The sequence below is a fragment of the Hyposmocoma kahamanoa genome, unplaced genomic scaffold, assembly GCF_003589595.1.
Source record: "Hyposmocoma kahamanoa isolate Upper Pololo Valley unplaced genomic scaffold, ASM358959v1 160, whole genome shotgun sequence".
In the NCBI taxonomy this organism is placed as follows: Eukaryota; Metazoa; Arthropoda; class Insecta; order Lepidoptera; family Cosmopterigidae; genus Hyposmocoma; species Hyposmocoma kahamanoa.
In genome coordinates this window covers 8,159,546-8,184,699 of record NW_020653575.1, presented here as the reverse complement: position 1 = coordinate 8,184,699, position 25,154 = coordinate 8,159,546, and the positions used below count along the sequence as shown (strand labels likewise).

The window sequence follows — 25,154 nt, the reverse complement described above, 5'->3', positions numbered from 1 at the left end:
ATATATTCAGTAAAGTGCTTCACTAAAATACATATCGAGTACTGTCGTGATCACATATTATAAACTCAACGTTAAGCAGTTAAACTGCCGTATACTACGGAAGTGTAGGTATTAATTGAATAATGTCAGTGGAATGTTGTATCAATGTTTCATGTACGCAGTAGAAAAAAAACAAAACACTATGACAAAGAGACGGAATATTAATGTCATTAATGACAATAGGTACTTACCCATAACTTAATGATTATATTAATTAAAAGGCAATTAATTGCTCCCACGTGACGATTCCGGGTAGTATAATTTGGAGCCGATGGACTTCCCAAAATTTTGTTACTTTTAAAGCAGATTATTCCTAATTGCCTGCTCAGTTTTTGATTCGACATGGGGCTACTGACACAGGTGACTATTTTCATTTTTATTATTGATTAACCTCAACAAACTTCACATTATTTAAACTCTGTTGAGCGATCAGCGCGATTGGGCGCGCCCTCAAACTTTCCGCAGCACACTAATGTCTAAATATTCTCCTTATTATTTATTTGATTAAATAATCCGTTTACATCTTATAGTTATAATCAGTTTATAGGTTTTAACTTAGAACGATTAAACCAATGGACGTAGCCCTTATCTACCTAATTCGCAAACCGAGAAACTGCATATAGTTTGACGTTTTAAAGGTTTAGTCAGACGTCATGTCTATACATTTATAATGTTTTCATTATTTTCTGAGAAATTTTCACCAGTTTCAGTGTTTAAATTGAATCGATCTAGGTTACAACCTGTAAATGTAAGTTTATTTCTATCGTGTCTTTAGAAAATTTTCGTTAGAAACGAGCACTGCAAACATCAAGAATACAAGATACATCGGCTTATAGATTTTGAAATTAATGAAAAAAGTCTGTGACGTAGCGTACCAATTTTTCGCAGTGAAATTATTGCAATTACTAAACTACCACTGTTTGTAATGGATATAAAACAATAACATTTATTTTCAGATAATTATCCTGTGCTTTTGCACTTTTATATCCGAAAGCCAAGTATTGGAAACCAATGATGAATACAACAGAAACCCTGTAAGACTGCCCCGACGTTACTCGCTGTTCTCTGGAATGTTCACACCACATTATCCTGGCGACTTTGACTATGACAATTTTTATGACAATTTCTTCGGATGGCATAAATCAAAACCAAATAATGATCAACATCACCATTATCATTACAATGATCACAAACCTACAACTGAAGCAACTACTACAGAACAGTTCACCGATAGCACTACTAGTACTAAGGTTCCCGAACCATTCCCCCAGTCGCCTGAAGAAGATACCATCAAAAATAATAATGAATCTCGTAAAAAAGAAATTGATGCAAGTTCCGAGGAAAATGCAAAAATAATTGACGAAACATCAATAAGAGATGAGAATCACGAAGACAATGAGAAACCAGAAGCAAGTGACGCGAGTGATAAGCTTTCTAAAAGCACAGATCATGTTGTTGTTCCCTTAAATACAGGACAGTTGGACACTATTGCTCTACCTGTTGGTAATATGATTGTGCCTGCAATCAGCATTCAACCTTTGAATCAGGTGTCACCTGCTTTCAATCCAGTAGCGTCAAATAATCCTGCGAGTAATGGTTATTCAGCGCCTAGTCTAGTCGTTCACAACAACGAGGCTGCAAATGCCAACGACGATTTTCGCCGTTCAGAGCCTCAAGCTGTTCCTTTAACTATTCTTCAAAATCCAGTCAACAATAATGAACAACCTAATGCTTACAACTATGCAACTATATCCAATAATGCTATTTTAAATAATATACCAAATTCATATTACTTAGTAAGCAACACTCAAGGTTTACCCCTTAACAATGGTCTTCAGACACAGACATCTTCGCAAATTTATACACTGGTACCCATTAATAATTTAGGTAGCAATGTTATCACCAACCAACCAGCCAACTTTGTTAACCAACAGTTACATATCAATCAGCCGAATAATTACGTACCATTGATGAGCCAACCTAATTACGTGACTTTGAGCAGTCAATCGACCGATTTTATTCCTTTAAACAACCAAGGGAACCAATATGTTAGCAACCAACCAAATAATTTAGTCCGTTTCAACCTGCCCAACAATGTGATTGCTGTTAACAATAATCAGCGTAATAATATGTTAACTGTGAGCAATCAGCCGAATAATTTTGTTGTTTTGAATAACCAACCAAATAATATGGTTGCGGTTAATAATAATCAGCCTAATAAGCTGGTTGCTCTGAACTCTGCTGGTAATATACCATTTATTGTGCAATCACAACTTGAACCAAATATTGTGCTGTATTCGCTGAAAGATAAAGAGGAAAATTCCGACAAAAAAGAAGAGGAAACGGAAAAGAAAATTAGTGATAATGACGAGACTTATCCGAGAGAGGAATCTATAGAGGTAGTTGATGCTTAATTTATCAATTTACTATTTAATTTATTTATATTAATAAATAAACAGATATTTTTGTTTATACGAACCCCAATCAATGTGTGCATTGAATGTTTAAGTTTACGTAATAAAACTTAAACGAAGATAATGGAAAAATATGCAAACCGGAATAAAAGTTTCTATCTATAATATCCAAAATTCTATCAAAATTTTCACCAGGAACGTTCTACGTTCTACTATGTTCATATCATATCCGGCATACGACTGCGCGGTCATATCACATTCGAAAACGGTAGAAATAAAAGCTTCGAAAAGAAAATTATAAATTAGTTTACTGAAAATATGAATATTACTGCGTTATTTATTTGACAACCGAAAACTTTTGTGAAAATAAAAATACGGAAACAATCGAATGAAATACGGAAGTGATTAAAAAAATCTTGCTGACGCAGTGCTACTCTGCCAACTTCATTTATATTTTACTGAAAACTATTGTTAACCATTTTTATCGTAAATCACCATGTACATTTAAAAGCGACCTTGTAAATTTCATAAACTTTGGTGCTTGTCACATCGTACAGAAATATTATTATGAGTGATAACATGAGAACTCCTAACAGATATCAAAACATACTTCTAATCAATTATTATTGTATTGAAAAAAAATAAATTATTATTCGAACCATTTATTCATATATAGTGTATGTATTGTGTACATATAGATGGATTGTAGTATGGCTATTATATTACAATATTTGTATGTAAGTATATTTAATAACGTGTTATAATTACTTAATCGTTGACTGGTAAAGAATGTCTAATGGCATTAAGTCCGTCTTTTGTACTATTTTGTGTGCAGTAAAGTTTAAATAAATAAATTTAAAAAATTAAAAGTGATATAATGTGATATAATGGACCCCTCCATTAGTGCTTGGGAAATGAGAAGAGGTGAAGGAAATGAATGTCTGTCCAGAAAGACTAACTACGAAAACTTAGGCTTAGACTTCTAACCTATATCGATCATATTTGTTTCTATCCAAAAAGACTTCCCCGTTTATATACAATTTTGAAAGTGATAACTCGATAAAAAATTGACAAAGTGGCGTCGCGTTTCAAAATGGATTCAAAGTCGCGCGAGGTCGCCGATGCGTATTCATTTTCACTAAATTTAGAGTCAAAAACTAAATCTATAACCAATAACATAAACTAAGTTGGTTCGTACAGTGTGGTAAAAACGTTTTTATAGAAGTATATGTATTTTTTGTTAGTATTTTTTTCGAAAGTACAGTTGTTTCTTTTGCGTAGAATTGTAATTTCAAAAAGCGTCCGTCTGTTTTGCTAAATGTGATATTGATTATTTTTTCCGAATGTTCTGTGTTTATTTTTCAGTAACTCATTTTGACGCAGCTTTGTTAGTGTTACAGTTAGTTTTACTTCTATGTGGCTAATTTGTTTTTCGGAACCTTTGATAATTTTCTTTTAAAAATTGTTAGAAGTACTTTATGTATAAAAAGTACATACTTAGAGGGAACACGTCAATATGTGTAAGGTGTTTGATTTTGAAAGTGAAGCCGGTAATGGTCTCGTTGACAATTTCAAGAGAGAGTACTCCCCTCGAGTGCTCAGCTACTCCATTAACGCTGCCCGTGTCACATTACGTTATTCAGAGCATAAGGAGAATATCTTATAAATACAACATTAGCTAGTAAGATCGAATATGGAACGTTCCAAGACGATAAACATCACAGCCATGTACACCTGTTGGAACACCATCATTACTTAGGTTCTTTATTCTTGTACATCAGCAACAGCGTCGTCAACGCGTTATTGGTTTCACTGCTGAGCTAGGATTTAAGGAGATTTAGACATTATTCCACCACTCAGGCACAATGCGGGCTAGAGAGACACGTTTCCTAAACTTTATAAACTTAAAGAGGTGTAGAGTTGAATTTGTCTCAAGTGTTAAGTTTCATGTGCTCTAAATCGTTTTCGAACCGTTCTCCTACTGGGTCACCACCGCTCTTTTAATCCTTATAAACAAAATACTCTTATAATCCTTGTAAGAATTTGCAGAGCGTATACATAGTGAAGTTTCCAACCGTGTGGGTTGGCGCCATCCGATTCCTAGTTTCGCGGATCGGATGACATGTTATAAGTTCTAAATATATAGCCCATTTGATACTTCGTCGCGACGGAGCCCGACATTAGTCCCCGGCGTGTTCCGCATCGTGCTCATGTTCCGCTGATTTCCCGTGGGTTACACAATGTAGCCTGATGTAAATTCGGGAATGGTATAATGTTCCGAGTACACCGTATACTCAGCCACAGATATACCATATTTTTAACACTATAACGTTCGATCTTCCGTTTATAATTCTCAACAGAGAGAGGTTTTTAGAGTCGCTTACATGTGTCAGAAGTTGATTACACCAATGTTTTAAGGGGTTACTTACCACAAGCTAGAAATATGGTTTACTTTATTTTGTTTCTCCGAAAGCCTTTCGGCTTTTATTGAATAGATTTTGTTTTATTTTTCAAAAACACAGAAAACTCATTACAAGATTTTTTTTCAGTCAACCGTGACCATGGGAGCTGTAAAGGGCCCGAAACGTCGGTTTGTTCGAAAAAGCAAATATACGGGATTTAAATCCGGAAAAATAGTTTCATTTCCTATGTGTAACAGTCGCGAAAACCTAAGGACTCGATAAGATTTTTTTCATTAGACCATGTTGCTTCAATATTTTAGCACATTGCGAAGTTATTCGTTTCCCGATTCTCAACTCCGCCTTACATGTGCCCTGGGATTGTACTTTTGGATTCATTTGCTATGTCTGTATTATTTTATCTAAGAATAATAATTTTGTTGAAACGAATATTCAGCAATTATATGAACATGAATTGACCAAAGTTCTAATAATAGTTTTTCGGATAAACGATACTTCTGCTGTAAGTTATTTGTTTTACCAATGTAGGTATACCAAAACAGTTGTCGCACGAATGAATAATGAGATTTCGGAAAAAAGAAGTTCGTTTTTGTGATAGGTTAACGTTCCTGTTTTTTAACTATTTTAGGGAAAATCCGTCATGGATATCACTGCGTCACGGGGAGGCGCGGTTGTTATGTGAGACTCTTACTCACAAAAACATATCTACACTAAAAACCTCCGGGTATTCCTATACCCCGCATAAGACGAGGCTGTGGCCACGTGGGTGACAAAAGCCCCTGTTTTTACCATTCAAGAGGTTAACGTTTCTAAGTTAGCCTCAAGTCATTAATACATCCATGTTTATCTGCGACAGCATTACCGTTATCCAGGAAAGGATTCCGAATTGATTCTACGAAGTAAAAGAAACAATTAGATTTGATAAAACTTTATTACATAATAATTCTTTTCGATTTAAACAAATCAACCATGAACTTATGACTGAAGGACTGCAGTGCTGATTGCGTGATGAAATCATGACGTGTAAGTATTTGGTTGGAAAATTAACTAGAAATAAAATTAAGTTCGATAATTACAAGTGTATTTATTTAGGTAGCTTCAAGCCAAGAAATAGTCGTGTTTATTTGAATTCGCAATAAAACTAAAAGCTCTTTAGGATTTTTAGCTGTCATCAATTTACAGACTCTTTTTCAGTCATTAAGAAAGAACATTTAAAAATTCGACACGACGATATCTTCTCTTAAAATTACATTGAATAAAACTTTACGTTTACAAAACCAGTGACTGGATAAAATTTGATTTACAATATTTACAATCAATATTAATGTTTATATTTAAAAGCATTCGATTCCTATTCGTCTATCACAACATTTAAAGGCAATGTAACATTTGGACCATTCGCTTGCAACAGATAAACTTGAACTTACAAAATTGCGCTATGCTAAGCTTGGACAAGTTTTTTATAATTTATAATATCCTTAACGTTGACAGTTATTCATCCAAGCTCAATAGGCCCTACAACTGCCATTATCTGCCAGTTTAAACCAACTAGATAATTTTAAGGACTATGGTCCTTTTATATTAACGAGATATGATTTTCTTTGCAGGAAACTAAAGACTTATTGTTTCAAACAGTTGCTTGGACTTGGAGTATTAAATTGTTTGTTGACGTTAAGGGTTTAGTGGAATAATCCATTATTCCCCTAAATGACTGATGAGTAGGGACCCTGCACGTTATGCTAAAGTACCTATGTGAAAATGTTCTAATTCGAAATAAATAGTTACATTAATGTAGCAGGATAGAATACCGTCAACGAAATATTACACGTATTTATTGTTGAGGCACTTACTCAGTTATTTGCTGTAAATTTTATTACAATCGAAATTAAGTACCTACGAAAGTAAAAGGGATATCAAAGTTCGTACGTGCTATGAAACTAGAATTATGAACGCTCATTCAAATTTGAGTTTTACTTACAAAGACACGTTAAAATGGAATTGCACGAATTCTAAAACTAAGTACATTATACGTAGAAATACATATAAATAAAGCTAATTTGACAATAAAAATTGGTCATCACTTAATTGGTAGGGTGGTGTTAGACGTGGAGAGAATTGGAAAAACAAATAATGATTCACAATAACAAAACCTGAAAATGCGTATGATACATGATTTTCGATTTGAGATTGAGCAATTCAATTGAATTTAACAACACATAGTTATTTGCTAATAACAGATAAAACGCGAAGGAGGTGTGCAGCTATTTGAATATTGTTGAAAAAGTCAAAGAAGGTCCAATACATGTGGTTGAACACAAGGCACTGTATAATGGTGTTCTTAGACGATAACGCCTTAATAAAATAAAGAACTCTGATAGAATAACATTAGACCAACTCTATAACCGAAAGAAGAAGAGGAAAACTTGCCAAGTGCAGAAACATTTTTAATCTAGTAAAAAGGGCAAAATTTTTTATTTAAAATCACTTATGTACAATATCATAAACGACTTGACGACTAGTCGAGGAATGGAAAATATTAAAACGTTAATTTTATAAAATCTAACTATAGGCGAAAATATAAAAATATCATTTAGTGCATCACGCTAGAACTCACTTTATGTCACCAAGGTACGTTATTTATTCTACCTCACCTATTTTTTACTCTAATACTACGTAAATATTACACTTAAGTCAGACCTTTCCCTGCTGCTTAAAATTAAATTGACTTTTATAAAACAAACTTATCGGAGTTATCGACTAAAGAAATCGTCGCTTGATGACACCGACCACTAAATTTAAGTTATATTCTTTCAATTCCCAAAAGCTTTAATACATAAACCCTACTCCTTTTTACCAGTCCCTAAAATTAGAAGACAAAGTTTTTTGGAAATTTTAACAAACAGTACTTTTTATTTGGTTTGGCGTTTTCAAACCCCCGATGGATGATTCAAGTTTGACATCATTGTTTGTGTGTCTTCCTGGTGCTTGCGGTATAAAAGCTCTCGAATGGATGAACCAAAGTGATTCTTATCCAAAAAGATTCTTTACTGGTCATCAGTTTTGGTCTCAATTCGATTTCTGAAGGAATTTCAGGCACAACTAGCCACTTCGCAAACCGATTTCAACCGAAACGGATTTAAGTACAAATGCACTTAAATCGGTTTCGACAGCATTTACCGCTAGCAGCCACGACAAAAAAGTGTGCTAATACAGTTAAAAGCTTTTAAAATCATCTCAGAAAGTACTACATTATGTACATAAGAAGAATATAATTTAACGTTTTGAAAATCAACAATCAATTAAAAGCAATAAAATCAAATCATATTATTATCTGCCGTCCCCGATGTTATAATTTAATATTTTTTAATATTTTTTTTTGCAGCCCAGTTAATAGAAGCAATTACTTTTTAGTTTTCACGGCTGAATCGTATCCCCACTTAATTGTTTTTGTGCAGGAGTTAATTGAAATTTACAAAATATGGTGAAAAATAAACCCCCCAGAGGACAAACTATTTACTAAACGACAAACGGTCAAGTTCACATGAATATTTTTATACAACGACGTTCCCAGACTTTAGTCAATGGCTTGGCCATGCGAAAACTTGAATATCACCTTATGCACCAAATTGTATTTATAGCAAATCACTAACTATAAGAAATTTTACAAGTAAAGGTCAGATGCCTATCGATTGTACAGAGCAATCAGACATTGCCCGCTTCGAAAGCTGAAAGTCTTTGACCATGAAAGTTGTACGTAGAACACAGAAGTGATTAAGAACTACAAGGTCTCACTAGAAAATTGTCTAAAGTTAGCCAATGCTCCAACACATGCTTCATTACTTGCGCGCGTCGGCGATTGACGCGGTGAGACTGACAATGAGACGTGGCGTCCGAGAGATCAACCTACCTCTAATAGGCGTAAGCGGGCTTGTATAAGTATTAAATTTAGACAACGTTTTATAGTAAATACCACAGGTTCAGTTTCAAATCGCAGTGCGGGAAGCGGGCTTGGTCCGGACGCAGAGCAGCCAGGCCAAGCCCGGCTTGTCGTATCACCGCGCTGACGAGACTCGCTCCACCCCGTTCTCCTTATCTTTTTCTTTCAAGTCTATGCTCTGGTCGCGCGACTCTTGCACCGACTCCAGGTTGATGTCGAATGACGCTTGTCTGTTAAAATATATCAAACTTGTAAATTCTGCTTCATATGACGTCTCCTCTACAAATATTGTTTATGTTAACGAACCTTCCCCCTCAAGCGGTAAGGATTTTGAATTTAGCTTTGATTTTGCCAAAAAGTGTACATACAAATATGCAGGCTGTTCCACGGCTATGCCACACGGAAGGAAAGTACTTTAAATATTGTAGATTGGATGTTCTGCTTAATGAAGACATTATTTTATTTTCAAAAGATAGTTATACAGCGTTCAATGTTTTTGAAAAAGTTGCTTGCCTGACCTGCTTATGCCTGAGAATAAAAATCACCAAATGTGAAAAAAATACACTGCATTTTTATGATGCCAACAGAAAGGGTCAATTATATCACTTCAAAAATCTGTGTAAAATTTGTGCAAAATCTTTACTATGAATTATTCATATTGTATAGACTAAAGTAAATACATTATACAACACTAAAACCTATTTACAATCACAATTTACTACACTTTATTATGTATATTATTTCAACGCATAACTTTGCTCATAGTTATATTTTTGCTTACAAATAACTTAATCCGTCTCGTTGGTCCTGACCGAAAGCCAGCGCATTAGGAAACGTTGACATATGCTGAGTCAGCGCCCTTTCACAGCTACGACCATAATGTTATGTTTTCACTTTTGTGTTTAATCTGTATTTATGTCATATTAGTGAACAAAGTGTTCAGCTGTCTATCTATAAGTATTAATTCCTTTTGGTAACGTCATACATTTATCTTCACTTCATCAGGCTACAGTTTACGTTTGAGCTCACAAATTAATTTTCGTGCACCTTCCCAAACACCAATCTGTGTTACGCCAAAGCCGCACCAGCCGCAATGACGCAATGACGTAAAAAAACAGTGTTTTCTCCGCAACTTTTATCATCTACCCGCGCCTCTGAACCGCGATACGCAATTCGTGGCGGCGTTATTTGTGTCCCGTCCGCAAGTGTGGACGTCGAGCTTTGGACATCTGATCTGAAGGTTGGTGTTAGCACGGTCTCCCTTTCCTTTTACATGCGAGGTCACGTATCCTAGCTATTAAAGGCGAATCCAAAACTTTTTCAGATATAGCGTCACCACCTTTTAAATAAATAGTATGTTGAATTAAAGGGACACTGTGAATTTTATAAATCAGGAAAATTAATTACAACGCATTTTACTTTCGGTATTCATACTTCAAGATAGGGCTTCGATTCATAACATAAACAGCCAGTCTCTTAATGATCGTTTTCGAGACCCTCAGACCTGACACTCTTAGATTTCGATTTCTGGGTATTTGTGAAAGGTTTAATACACAAGAATTAATTTGACAATGTGCGAGTGAAGAACGGGATTCGGGTATTGTTTCGAAAATTTACCATAATAAGATAAAAAATATCTACCAAAGATTTTGAATTTGCCTACACGAAGACGGATCGTATTTTGATAATTTCACAAATGATCCGTTATTTGATAAATACCGTCTCAGATACTTTTAACTAACTAACATTTGAAAACCGGAATAAACGCGTTTACATTCGAATAGGTATTTTTTTAATTTAAGATTTTACGTTTACGTAAATGGAGTTAATCCCTATAATGATTAAGCTCCGCTGCATACGCAGTCCGCAGAATACGTGAGCTTACCGATGTTAGTACTGCTAGACTAGTTTACTTTAGTTACTTCCATAGTATAATGTCCTACGGGATTCTCATGTGGGGTAAAGCGGCAGATATTCAAACCATATTTGTATTGCAAAAACGAGCGATTCGTTCTGTGTACCGTCTAGGCTCTCGGGTATCTCTCAGAGAAAAATTTAAGGAGACTGGTATCATGACTGTGGCATCGCAGTACATTTACTCAAATATTTTATATGCCCGTAAAAATATACATAATTTCAATAAGAAAGAAGATATCCATAACATTAACCTTAGAGCTAAGTCCAAACTCATGGTACCACGATTTCGTTTAACCAAGGTAAACAACTCTTTTATGGGGAACTGTATACGTTTTTACAATAAGATTCCGGAGCATATATTAAGTTTATCATTTCCTAAGTTTAAAAACTACATTAAAAATATGTTGATCGAAAAATCATATTACAAAATTGAAGACTACGTGTTAGATAAAGATATATGGAAAGACGACATGGCTCCAGAATCCACACAAATTTGATTCAAAGTGTATTCCATAGCATTTAAGTTTATTTGAAAAGAGCAATCCCTAGAGTTTCTTGCTCGTTCTTCTCAGGGAGGTCAGCGTAGTGAACGAGCAGTAGCTTAAATGTGACGTTTTCAAGTGTAAATTTATTTTACCTATGGAATAAATAATCTTTGACTTTGACTTTGAATGGATTCTTTCGACGGGCATCGCAATAATACAACTGTATTCTTTTTAACATTCGGCGGGTTCGACTCCCGGCCGAGGCGAGCGGTAGTCAGGTCCTTATTTATTATTGAAAACGGAAGAATGTCTTCTTCGAGCCAAGTATCCCGTGTACTGTACAATGCACATCGCCGCCCCGTGCGGCGGCCGAGGCGCCGCGAGCCGCGGCCTCACCTGTCGCCGAGGCAGTTGCCGGGCGCGGAGAGCGAGCGGCCGGCGCGCGCCAGCCCCCCGCGCCGCGCGCCGCCCGCGCCCTTGTCCGCGGGCTCGCGCCGCGCCGTGCTGCCCTCGCGGCTGCGCAGGAACGGGTTCTGCCAACAGCGCACGCGCCTTTACCGCCGGCTCGGGGCACCGACCCGATCGGACGCGGTCCAGGGCAGCCCCGCCGCGAGCGTCGGTCCGTTGAATGACCGTTCGTTTCGTTGCCCTCTCGTTTTAGAAAAAAACTGATTCCGAAAAATTCCACCTTTTTTTTAACCGAGCATAATGTAATATGAACTTGGGCCTAAGTATCGAACGACGAACGAGCGAATCGAAATCGTCAAAAGGAAAAGGTCAGAAGAAACCGGAAAGGAATTGTAGAGAACATTTGCGAGTACCTGGAAGCTATGTTTCTTGAGCATGGTCTTGATGAGTATGAGGGTGGAAAGGTTCGGTATGGACGTGACGACTTGCGCCATGTCCTCGTCCGTCACTTCCACCAGCCGACAGTTCTCCTGCTCCGACGGCAGCGGGTCGGTACCGCCTGCCGTTACCCATTCGTGCTCCTGCAACAAGTTGCCGGGTTTGATAATTTTTTTATATTAGAAGCGTTTGAGCCAGAGTCTCGGATAAGTAATATTCTAGAGGTAGTACTGTAAATTTGCCAGCTTCTGTGCCTATGAACTTTTTCCGGGAAACCAAAAAAATGAAGGCTAACCTTAATTTCCTGCATAGTAGCCCTGGTGCTAGGGTCCTTGTCGAGCATTCTTCCCAGTAAGTGTTTTACACTACGAGAGATCACAGGCTTTGCGGGGTATAGCAGTGGCTCATTCTGTACTTTCCGCTGCAGGTCGGCGGGCGAGCTCGCCGTCCACGGCACTCGACCCGTCAACATCGCGTACAGAGTCACGCCCAAAGACCAGATATCTGCAGGCTGGAGGAAGACATGCTGTATTAGTTGACTATATTACATATTCGCCTTGGCTAATAAAAACTAAATGAATTTCATAGAGAAAGTTCGCAAATGGTTTACTGATATGAGAACATTCCGTAAACTATGCGCCATTCAATGGGAAGAGGTAAAATCAGGAAGAAGAAGGTAGAAGTCACGTCACGCCCGTGCGTGACGTGACTTCTGCCTTCTTCTTCCTTTAAGCCCACTTTTAAATCCACCCTCACCACGGGGTGAGGGTGGGTTTAAATGCGCTCTACAACAGTAGGTACTAACCTCTCCTTTGTAATTGTCAGGCGAGGCCATAGCCTCCGGGGCGCGGAAGGCAGGCGTCCCGACCGCGCCGGCCAGCTTCCCGGCGCCCGCCAGCTCGCCACACGCGCCCAGGTCCGCCACCTGCACGCGGCCCTCGCCCAGCAGCAGGTTCGCCGGCTTGATGTCTCTGTGCGCTATCCTCTGGTAGTGCACTGAAGGTTACAAAACAATTTGGCAATTTAAGTATCGTGATTGTATTTTCTTCAAAACGGATGTTAGAGAAAAATTTTGCTCACAGTACTCTACTCCCAAAAGCGCGTCTCTGAAGTACTTCCTGGACAATTCTTCCGAATGAGGGCTGTCGGTGGGGATGTCTATGACGGGCCCACCTTCTAGCAGTTGAAACACTAAATATAGGTGATCTTCTGCAGGATCGTCCAACACCTGCCAACAGAGTATCACATTTTTGGAAACACATTTATTATTTATTTATTTAAAAATATACATTGAGAGTTTACAATGTCACCCAAAGCACTCACAATGCTAGTCATAAGTATAAGTCAATACATAAAATAATAAACAATAAGACAGAAAGAAAATAAAACAATGAAATAATATTAATCAATAATGTTAAGTACTACACTCTATGATCATGGCAAGTAGTATTCAAAAAAATGATAAAATTATATATTAGTTTCGGTAACTTGTCGGTAAGCAGATCGGCATAACGGGTCTCGTCCAGGAGAGTATTGAGCAAGGCGTGGGGCAGTTGCGGGCGCGGTTCGTGCGAACACCGTCTGGGTACGCAAACAGTTAAAGTCGGCGTCAAATACAAGGGACAAACAAACGAACAGATTGAAGTACTACTGAGCTATCTATATCATTTCCAAAAATCTTACTGTAATGTATTAATTGATTTCGTTTTCGCCTAAACTCTAATGTGTCAGACCCCATGCCTAAAACGTATTTACTTAATTGTACTTAAATTGAGCTCTTCACATTTTAGACCAATTATTCCGCTACGATTTGTTTTCTAAATCACTAAAATCGAACATAATTACGGAAGACCAAAAAGCAATTGTGGCTCAGAAGATAAGTTCACTTATTTCTGACAGCGTCACCGACCGGCGTCGAGCCGAAAAGATTAGATGGGACGGCGTGATTAACAAAATTTTATTTGTCTCGTCGACAAGTTCGCGCTTCAGCGTGATTAAACGACCCCACGCCACAAATTGAAAGCGAGATTAAGACTTTAGATATGAAAACTGAGATAGAAGTTTTACTTAAGGTTTTGCATGCAGGCGTGATATTATTTTTGAACTTTGCTGCGTACGTTCAAACTTTTTTCATTACAGTAGGTGTTTTTTTTATTTTGGGGGAGCCTTCATTATGACGTCGCCATTTTTTTTGCGCTGAATTATTCATGACCACCTGAGGGGGAAACCATTACAAGTTTTAATTGAAGAAATCTGAGGTACCTCAACCAGTTTGACGACGTTAGGGTGGTCTAATTTTTTGAGCACGGCGATCTCTCTGTAGACTCTCTGCAAGGGATCGGGCGGCGGTCCAGGGCCAGGCCTTCTGGGCGGCGCCCGCCCGAAAAGGCCCGCTCTCCGCATCAACTTTCTCTTTGAGAGGATTTTCATCGCCTGTTACGAAAAATTCATTACGGAGTTTGTAAGGAAGTAATAAAAAAGTTGTAATTAAACAATCCACGTTGTAGTCTAATTATTGTAAATTGAAAATTAAATTTTTTAGGTTACGAGTATTACTTACATAATGTGTATCATCTTCTTCATTGTACGCTAACTTAACGATACCGTATGAACCCTGGAACGCAAACAAATCACCAACATTATTCTTTGCTTGTCATTTATCGTTAAGTGTTTGAGGAGCCACAAAGATCATTTGGACGTTGTTAAAAAGGATCCAATGCACATCCAGTCACTTTCGAGACACGACAGTTTGAAGTCGTACAGTGTTTCTCACTCTTGTTTTATTTTCAACACCTATAACGTCATGTAACTCCAGAGATATTTATTTATGTTTATGTGTTGGATTTTTTTTGCTGATCTAAGAGGTTAGATTTTGGGAACCGTTTCGTACATATAACTCATTATTCGATAATTTCGTAGAAGTGATGGTTATGACGTGTTTACCTGTCCGATGGGCTCCAGCAGCCGGTACTGGTTCAGCTGCACGTAGCCCGGCGCCTGTGCCAGGGAGACGCGGCGTGACTCGCGCGGCAGGCGGCGCGCGCGCGGCGACCCCGCTCCCGCTGTGCACTCCGCTGATTTCGCGGCATGCGAACGTAGTAGCGCTGATCTGTCTCCGCTCGCAAGTGAGTATGTGGACGGCCTAGAGATACCAATCACATTCATCCCGAACATACAATTCGCAGCGACAAATTTGTCGCAATTTTGACATCGCGTGATTAGCGTAATAACAGTCAATGACGTAACTTAAAAATAAATAAAATTGAAACATGTCACTCTGTGAATTTGAATGTTATATGGCCTCAAAGTCCGGGGTAAGACGAGACTTTTTCTAAAGTAGGTTACCATACTTACGATTAAGCATTTAGGCAGTCAAAACACGATATTTTAATCAAGTTCTTTATTAACTCAAATTATAAAATAATTTACGAAAATTATTTACGAAAGTTATTTTTCTTGTCTACAGTGAGCTGAGCACACAAGAAACAAAGGGCGTTTAACTACAATTTTACTACAATTTTCCTTCGATTTCTACAGATTCCAGCTAAGCTGCATTTTACAGTGTCACCATGTCCGTGTCCAAAATAAATAAAGTCTGTTGATTTTATTAAATAAGTATCGATATTCTCGGGAGTGAAAACACCAGTTGAGTCTTGAAAAGGTTTAAAAAATCGTCGAGACTCACGAAAGTTTCGACATCTATATTCCCGGAATGAAAGCGTTTGGATTATTATATTGCATAAAGCAAATGTATTCGTTTTCATGCGCCGTGGTCTGTGACTAAAGTTCGTATTAGAATTCTCTGAATCTTTTAGTGCCAAATGAACCGTGAGCTCCTCCGCCCTTTGCCCAATTGAGTGAAATTATCCAATCCAATGAATAACGAAGTTTGTCTTACAAAATACTCGGTTAGGTTAGGCTTTACCAAGAATATAATTTCCGGTAATACTCTTAAAGGCCGCAGCTCTATTTCTTGTCAACGAAAGGCTCGAGAGAAAATAAAATAGTAAATATTTTCTGTTACAAGGTGGCTCCATTTATTCGATAATGATTATTGTTTAGGCAGGTTAATTTGCGAGCTGTTCTAAATGCAAATTGTTTCGAAATTACACTTTAAACGAGGCTCCTATTAAGTTATCATGTCTTCGTGTAATAAATCATGGACTGGTGAATTGTCACTTAAAACCCTGTCACACGTGGCTTTTTTAAGCAAATAACACTAATGCTCGTATTCCAGAACTCTACTCAATGCTCAAGTCAGGATTTGAGCAGACTTGAGAATGATTCAAGCACTGGAAATACGACTCTAATGGCAAGGCCTTGAGTATGATTTTCAGTGCTCACTGCAATACTCAAGTCCTGACTTGAGTATTGAGTAGAGTTCTGGAATGCGACACTAGGTGTGGTTTACCTGGTACCATCGTTGCCTGGCCACCTTGTGTCCTCTCTTTTGGTGTCGCCTACCACGTCGACAGCAGAATGCCTGTAACAATTGAAACTTAACCTTATTAAAAAAGAAATGTGTGAGGTTAAATCCGTGTTCTGTGCTGTAAAATAAGCACAACTTTGTTTTTGAGGTAATGACGAGTTTAAATTTTGCTTAGACGGTCTTATAATTGGTATACTTTTAAGTAAAAGAATAAATATTTAGATACCTACTTAGGTATTTGCTTAGTACCTTTTAAACTTTAAAAATACAGTGAGTAACATTATTAAAAAAAACAATATTTTTTGCATGTGTTTCTGGAGGAAAAACTTTTACATCCTCTAAAACCCAACAAGTGCTAGAGACAGCGACAGCCGTTTGACATGAAAAGTGCTGACGGCCAGCGTTATGTATTCTATCAGTACCTAAGTAATACTTTTTACTAATACTAAGTTTTCTTTATCACAACTTAAAAATATCCAGATACAAATTACACGCACGATAATTTATCCGTCGTCAAACTTTAAGTACATTGGTTATGCAAGTTTCCAACATATGTTAATCTTGTAAGCCCTCTAGATCCCACAGTATGTCGGTACATCGATAGGTACAACTAATTTGCTAACAGTTTGATCCTCTTAAACCCTAATAATGCTCAATGCAAATCCATAAACCACTCCCGGTTTATGCACCAACAACAACTTATGTACACGATAAACAGACTTAAAAGTAAATAGAGCTTTTCAGCACTATATGACTCTTGTTTCCGGTTATAAAACTACGTTTTGTTATAGATAAGGTAGAATGGGATGATGTAGATATTTTATGTGCGACGAGCCAAATGTCGCTGATGAATTAGATTGGCGTAAAATCGGCGCGACGAAAATGAATTTTATTATACGAAGTACCGGCTTTTTTGTTAATATATTTTCAACAGAATATTTCCGTAAAATATAAATTATATTAATATTTACAATAAATTATGTGTAAATATTTCGTAACAGTACCTAAAGTTAAATAAAATGAAGAGTAACTAAACTAGTAAAAAGATTGTAAAACACATTGACTTACAAATAAATGGACGACGGGTCTAATACAAAAACCACGAAAAAAAATGTCCCAAGTCAACCTATTCGAAATTTAAATTGTAATGTCATCGCAGTATCGCGCTGTCAGTAGAACAAATGAAGACTAAAGCGGAGTGTCGCGCTCTGTATACGATTTTAGCGCCTTACAAGTGCGGACACTTTTTAGCGCGGACCCGACGTCCATATAATTGTAAGTCAATGGTAAAACATATATACTACCTCTATCTCACTACACGCACACTGGTTGTCAGCGTTTGACAACAGAATTAAACACGATCGTCAAATTTTTTATAAAAAATAAGGAGATTATACGTTCGGTTGTATGTACCTATGTTTTCAGATTTCTCCGTCAGTTGTAGACCAACTTTGAAAATTCTTTTTTTGTTTGAAAGGGTGCACTCTCGTAGTATTCCCATTGTCACCAAGTCAGAATCTGAAGAAGGGATTCATGGAAATCGAGGAAATCGTCTTATTATATACTATTTTACCTACCGATTTCTTCATCCGATTTTCAAAATTCTTTTTTGTGTGAAGTTGTTTTCTAACATATAAGAATTTTCAAAATCGGTCCGCTCTCGAGATGGTCCCTGATGCCGACGATGCGGTTCCGGGTCCGTTTCGGCTATCACAAATTAAAAAAAATATTTTTCGCAAGTAAAAGTCGACTTTTCACTTGACACAATTCATGCAATCTACAAATCACCGTCACCAAGACGACCAGAAAAAAAGTGTAAAATGTACAAAGAGTCCGTAATAGTCCCATTGTCACCAAGAAGTCAGAATCTGATGAGGGGATCCCATGGAAACCAACAAAAGCCGTTAGGCAAACTTTTGAGGGAGGTCTTTTTTTCGATGAAATAGTTACAATTATGTTATGTATGTATGTATTTTTTATTTATAGTATATATGTTTTTCTGTGGGTCTGGAACCTAGTTTTTTTAAATTATATTGTTTGAAATAATTCATCATTACTTAAAAAAAGCGATGCACTTAATGTTTATGTACATGTTCATCAACATACGACAAATTTTTGTTCCGTACATATCTAAAGTCAAAGCTTAAAATTTTAATCCTTGTTTGTATAAGAATATATCTTATAGAAACATGATGTTTTAATTCTTGATTCTACCTTAAACTTAATGTAATTTAACATAGTTCTTAATGATTTCAATAATCAATAACAATTTTCTGTTAATAAAAGTAAATAGAAGTGTGATTAGTGTGTAAATTTATTTTATGCGACTTATACACAATGCGATTAGCGTTATGTTTATTCAAGTAGTTGTCTGAATAATTAATACAGACCACATATCAGTAAATGTAATTTTTCTCCACGACCATGTCAACGACATTTTTCGTGTTAAAATGCGAATTTTTATAATTACTAATTACTACTGTTAATTAAATCATAAAGTTGTAAAAAGGTAAAGGAAAACTTCAAATTCGTTTAAACATTTTGATTGATTTAAGTAGAGCATATACTCAGCTAATTTCCTAGTACTATTTCCTGCATCGCTCTATTTACAAATCGTGAGAAATTTCATGTCAGTATTTCAAGTTTAGTGTTCCATCAGTTTCCTGGATAAAGTGATCTTATCTTTGAAAAAGACGTCTAGGTACCGTTATCTGGAAGGGGGTAAGTTCCGCTATAAGTAGTGCAACTAAAGTTCAATATTATGTGAATGTGGTATAAAAATATTACCTGCTTATTATCGTTCAGCGCATACCAAGCAAAAGCGGGTTAATTTTAGCCCTTTAGAGGCACTGAGACGGAACGACCCACGGCCTGGCAGTCTATTCAATGAATAAACACCGCCGCCGCCGGCGCCAGTGCGTTAGGGTTGAGATAAACAAATTTTAATAATTCACAGACGTTTACTAGGTATTTCCTAAGAGAAATAACGATGACGATAGTAGAGCGGTTACTTCTCAACTTAGAGATCCATGCTTCGAATCCCTATGGCCGCATGTAGCAATGATTTTACTTAATATGACAATATTGAGGAATGATGATGTGTTGAAAGGTCCTAATCGTAACTTTTTCTTCAAAACGATGCCCTATCCTGGTCTTTTCTATATTCTTGTAAGCAGATGGGATTGGTTGACAACACGTGTTTACAGTTCATTGAATAAATGTTACAATTTAGTGAAGTCAATAAAACGATATACGTAGGTTTGGTGTAAAAGACACACGCTTTCCAGTTCTCGTTTCATCGTCTGCTTTGAAATGATGACAGTCAATAACCCTAAATCTTGTATCACCTTTCCGAGAGCGCTAAGCTATTGTTAACTAATTTTTCCGCGTAAAGGTTCGGCGATCGTAAATGCCTAAGGCGGGGATCGAAAGGTCCCAGTCCGTCACAGTGTTATACTGCTGTGTGTACTTTGATCCATTATAAGGCTGTCTCATTTCCTTAACGCACACCTTTGTGGTTTTTTATTATTTTTAAGGCTTACAGACTGCTTACTTGGTAGACTGAGGCTCTTCTCGTCTGCACATTTACAATACGATGGAAGATAAATTAATTGAGCTTGTATAAAGGGACTGATGCGAGTGGAGGAGGCGAACAGGTTTGTTTGTAAGGAGAAGCGAGTGGACATTCAAGATCTCTACCTAGTCCAGTGGAAGATAGGCTTGATCGTATATATTATATATAACGGAACATGTTCAATAGGGGTTTTCGGCGGTTCGTAATTTTGCGAGTCAGACATAGCGGATTTCCGAAATAATAACACTTGCAAACAGTATAACAATGTATTGTGTGATTACAATTAATTTAACACAATTATCTTCTTAGATTAACTCGATATCGAAAGATCTAAACTGCAAACGCGGCAAGTTCGACACAGAATGGCACACCTCCACGCTCGTTTTTCCAACGTCAAAAAAGGTTCCTCTCCCCGCCACCACGTGGCGTGCTTGGACTTCTTTTCATCCAAGCCAACTCTGTATTGACCTTACCCAAGCCTACTGCTTGGCGTTTACAATCGATAAATCTAGATATTTTTTTATATTTTATATAATACCAAGTGACGGGACGAACAAGTCGTGAGCCTGGTGGTAAGCTACACGCATGCCCATAACAGTTGCAGTGCCACCAAGAGCTTTAAATTACAAAGATCTTGGGGGCACTGCCTCTGCGCCCGTCACCCTGAGACATAAGTTGACAAGTCTCATGTGCCTGTAATTTCACCAGCACCCTTACCCTTCACAACCGGAACACAGTAATGTGACCATTACTGCTTGGCGGTAGAAATAGGTAAGGTGGCAGTACTTCCCTAGACGAACCTTGTAATGTAACCTTGATGGCGTTGTAATTAAATTAAATTAAAATAATTAAGTCAAAAATCACATATGGTGTCGCTGCGGTGACAGCACTCCGACATATATATATTTTATTAAAAAGCTTATGGAAGAAGAAGTCGAAAGTCAGCAACGAAAATAACTGAGAATAAGTTACTATAACCAACTTTAAGGAGAAGTGATTACCACATCGTAGTAAGACGTCGAAGAAAACGCCTTGCTGACGACATAATGGCGTTTATCAGATCGATAAGAGCTTAGGGCTTAAATCTAAAAAAAAGTTGATTTAAAAAAGTTCCATATAATAATTCTGGGAAGCTGTATTTTTTGTTCGGAAATGCACTTGATACCAGTTTGAAAACGTTTTTTAAAGTCAGTAATATGTTACATCCATTGTTTCTACTGTAATACAGGGCACTGGGGTAGTGCATAGAGCACACTTGACCTCATTGCTCAGCGGGTCCTGTTAACAGCTGCGCCTTGGACAAATGGCCGCGGCCACAGCCATCGCCCGGTCTCGGCGTAAATGGCCTACACTATAAGGGATAAGTGAGGATTAACTTACATTGAGAAGGTGTTGAGGAAGTACTTCACCTTGAGTGACTTAACGTGTTACGTGGTTACGAGCAGGCACTTTGACAAGGAAATCTACTGCAGCTGTTCAATAGACTCAACGTAAGCTTTCTCAAACAATGTAAGCATATTTGCTACACGGCCGAGCGTAAGATAGATACATAGATAGATAGATAGATAGATAACACCTTTATTTTCGTAGTTGTTGGTTAGTAGCTGTTGTCTTCTTCTTCGCGTGTCGACTCTGATGTTTATATTTGTGAGGACTAGTACTCAGCGACTGACACAGCGTTATAAGTGGCGTTGTACAGGTTCCCGCGTGTGCAGGTGTACGAGCACGCAGGACAAGACAGACGACGCGCAGTAGTCTGGGGAGAGACACCACAAATACATGCGCTCTCCGTCCTGCATGCTCTCCTTGCTTCGGCCGACTTCAGTCCGCGTAATAGCTTTTTTTTTATAACATCAAGTGACCCTGATGTTAAGCTACACGCCTGTCCATAACAGTTGCAGTGACACTCAGAGCTAAAAATCGCAAAGATGTGAGGCACTGCCACTGCGCGCGTCACCCTGAGACACAAGTCCCATGAGCCTATAATTTCACCAGCACCGAAACTGGAACACAACAATGCTAAGGCTCAACTCACACTGGCGCAGAGTCGAAACGTCGCGTCGTGTTTTTCAACTACAACGCCTGATGACGCTTGTATTAGTGCGCCCGGATCGCTGTGTGGTCGGCGTCTGACGCCTCACTACGCCCAAGTAACGCGCGGCGCCGCGCGAAAGCGCTCGACTTCAACCAAGCTTCGACGCGCGTTTGCATATTTGCATAACACAAATTTGTACCTTAATAATGGGAAAATAGAGATGAATATGCTATAGGCGAAAAACATGACGCGTTGCGACGCTTCGACTCTGCGCCAGTGTGAGTTGAGCGGTACATTACTGCTTGGCGGCAGAAATAGGTAAGGTGGCAGTACTTCCCTGAAAGAACTATTTCTCAAGGACCTCTACTGCTGCTAACATGTAATAGCTGTTGTAATCAACATACAGCAATCAATAAAAAAAAGAATTGTCTTCAAAAGTGTGCAAATTCAATCATTTTTATTGCCAACATTATTGTGTAGGTACATACTTTGACAAAGTGACATAATATGCCTAAAGTTATAAAACGTGCCGCTTCATAAAATGCATTATGCCGTTACAAATTTCTATGCTCGTATTCGCTCTAGCAGCCGTCTATTTACATTCCTCGAAAATAACTACCGCATATTTCTACTTTCCTACGTTCACAAAGAGATTTTCCAATTTTCAAATAGTAAATAATACGTTAACTTTTTCTTTTGAACGCGTTGTGAATATTAAATAAAAATTTCAATCAAGTAAAACATGCTGAAGTGTTCGTGATACATTTCGCCAGTCGTAACATGCGGTTCTTGAACACATCATAGAGAGCTTATAATAAGTGTGTAGTTAAAGCAGTGTATGTAACTGTACATAATTAGGCATTAAAACACTCGTGAGATGTTTTAATGGCTTTATGTAACCGTCACATAAACTACTTTTTTTAAACTTGTAATTTAGTTTTAATTACCTCGTACCAATTATGAGTTGCTTACGCCGAAGGAGAACACCGCGAAAATCCAGCAGTGGACTACATATGTATGAGGCTCAGGATGATAAAAGATGATCTCTAATTATTAGTTTATCACGGTACGGCTTCTATTCTAATTCAGTAACTACTTATAAGTACTTGGAACTACTGACTAGCCGGAATATCGATACCATGTCGAAGCGTCTTTCTTGTTTTTTTTTTCACAGTTTTTCACACACAGACCGAAATTCTAATTTGGGTTTCTCTATGACCAATACAAATTCGTATTTCTTTTTTATAATACTAAGATGAACAAGTCGTGTGCTTGGTGGTAAGCGACACGCCTGTCCATAAGTGTAGCTGTCAGTAAGCAGTGCCACTCAGAGCTTTAAATTGCAAAGATTTTAGGGGCACTGCCACTGCGCCCGTCACCCCGATACAAAAGTTGACAAGTAACATGTGCCTGTAATTTTACCAGCACCCTTACCCTTCAAAACCGGAACACAGTAATGCTGACATCGCTACTTGGCGGCAGAAATAGGTAAGGAGAATAAAAAGATTCTTGTGAAAGAGTTCGTCCAGGGAAGTACTGTCACGTCCATGGACGGACTCTTTCACAAGGATGTCTTCTGCTACTGAAACTGCTACTTGTATATAGTCGTGCCAAAAGTCATATACATCAGATGTGATGATGACCTCGACCGGTAATTCGCGTTCGTAGATTGTACGGTTTGACTTGATGCACAAAAATCTAAGTATTCCGTTATGAGTATGTGGGCGAATACAAGTAGTACGAAGTAGTGCGAAGCTAGTGATTGCAGCCGATAAATATTCTATCGATTATCGACTGTATGTTGTATATCATCATCATATAATAAGTACAATGTAAAGTCTTAACAATATTAAATCTTTGTCAGATCAGTCCATTGAGTGGTCGACTAGTTGGTCGGCCGGCGACAGAAAAGATCATAACAGTATTAAATGCATTTCAGTGAGTAATTTAAAAGGCAGTAAGACACTTGCTTGCTATTTAATTATACGTCCGACCTTTACCTCTTAAGCTTCCCTTCTTTAACCATGTTAAACTGAAGCATAATCACGTGCATTATTTAGCAATAAACCTTGTCCCGAGCTGTTATTAGCCAGACCATAAGGACACGCAACAAGCGCCGGGCGAGCGCAAGGGCCTGCAGTCTATGATAATTATTAGATTATTTCCTCTACGCTATTACGGTACAATAGGAGTGCATTATCGTTATGCATTATTTATGTTAAAGTGCATAGGAAGTGAACAAGATTACAAGGTGGCACTCGTATTGAAAGTGTCGTGGGTATGATGGATGGACCTTATTTAACCGACTCCAAAAAAAGAGGAGGTTCTCAATTCGTCTGTATGATTTTTTTGCACGTATGTTACGCGATAACTCCAGTATTTGTGAACCGATTTTCATGATTCACTTTTTGTTTTGAAAGGGGGTACTTCCATAGTGGTCCCATTTCATTTTGAAGAAAATCATCCACCTCGAAGGGTGGCTGTTCACGCATGAAGATTCATTTTTATAAATAGCGCCTAACTTTAATTTAGGAGCAATTACTTTAATGGTTGATTTTGCTATTTCTCCAATTCAAGCCGTGTTTCTCTGCATATACTTTGAGTAGTGAGAACCGATTTTTATTATCTCCAGTGTCAAGTCCTGTATAATGGCGAACTAGGAGATATTTCAATAAAACTTAGCAAATAGACGTAATTCCACGTACTTTTGAGGTCGGTTTTTTTAGTACTCTGTACTGATATCATTAAGATACTGATTTGTAGGTCCGATCTAATACCCCTAGCAAAGTATGGCTTTTTTGTGAAAACTTTTGCCTCAGTTGTTTGAATTAGGTTTATTGTGAGAAATGTTTGTGATGACGTTATGCACAATTCGATATTTTTTGTACGATTAGCGAAAACTGATGAGATTTTAGTATTATATAGGAAAATGGATTTCTAAGTAGCTAATGCCAAAGTTACGTCTGATAAGGTGGCAGTATTTCCCTGGACGAACTGTTTCACAAGAAGCTTTACTGCTACAAAAATATGGAGCGAAGAATACAACTGTGGCGGCTTT

The 25,154-nt window shown here is 37.8% G+C and overlaps 2 protein-coding genes across 4 annotated transcripts in view; one reads left to right on the top strand and one right to left on the bottom strand.

Moving 5' to 3' along the window:
* Positions 1-303: 303 nt before the first annotated feature.
* LOC113225484 (putative uncharacterized protein DDB_G0282133) lies at positions 304-2,453 on the top strand. The gene is made up of 2 exons (XM_026457804.1): positions 304-399; positions 996-2,453. Exons 1-2 carry the CDS (start codon positions 382-384, stop codon positions 2,451-2,453), a joined length of 1,476 nt encoding a protein of 491 aa, XP_026313589.1. The 5' UTR covers positions 304-381.
* Positions 2,454-8,119: 5,666 nt separating this feature from the next.
* The window catches only part of LOC113225398 (calcium/calmodulin-dependent protein kinase kinase 1), an 84,629-nt gene continuing 67,594 nt past the window's right edge, over positions 8,120-25,154 (bottom strand). For 2 of the 3 annotated variants that reach the window (XM_026457701.1, XM_026457702.1), the window contains exons 2-11: positions 16,470-16,541; positions 15,002-15,200; positions 14,619-14,672; positions 14,321-14,491; positions 13,139-13,286; positions 12,864-13,054; positions 12,354-12,569; positions 12,034-12,201; positions 11,609-11,745; positions 8,120-9,040 (exon numbers count right to left, since the gene is read on the bottom strand). In XM_026457701.1, coding sequence (XP_026313486.1) covers positions 8,926-9,040; positions 11,609-11,745; positions 12,034-12,201; positions 12,354-12,569; positions 12,864-13,054; positions 13,139-13,286; positions 14,321-14,491; positions 14,619-14,672; positions 15,002-15,200; positions 16,470-16,541 — 1,471 coding nt within the window. In that variant the 3' untranslated portion in view covers positions 8,120-8,925. The remainder of the gene's footprint in view (positions 9,041-11,608; positions 11,746-12,033; positions 12,202-12,353; positions 12,570-12,863; positions 13,055-13,138; positions 13,287-14,320; positions 14,492-14,618; positions 14,673-15,001; positions 15,201-16,469; positions 16,542-25,154) is intronic. The other variant, XM_026457703.1, reaches the window with a different exon arrangement.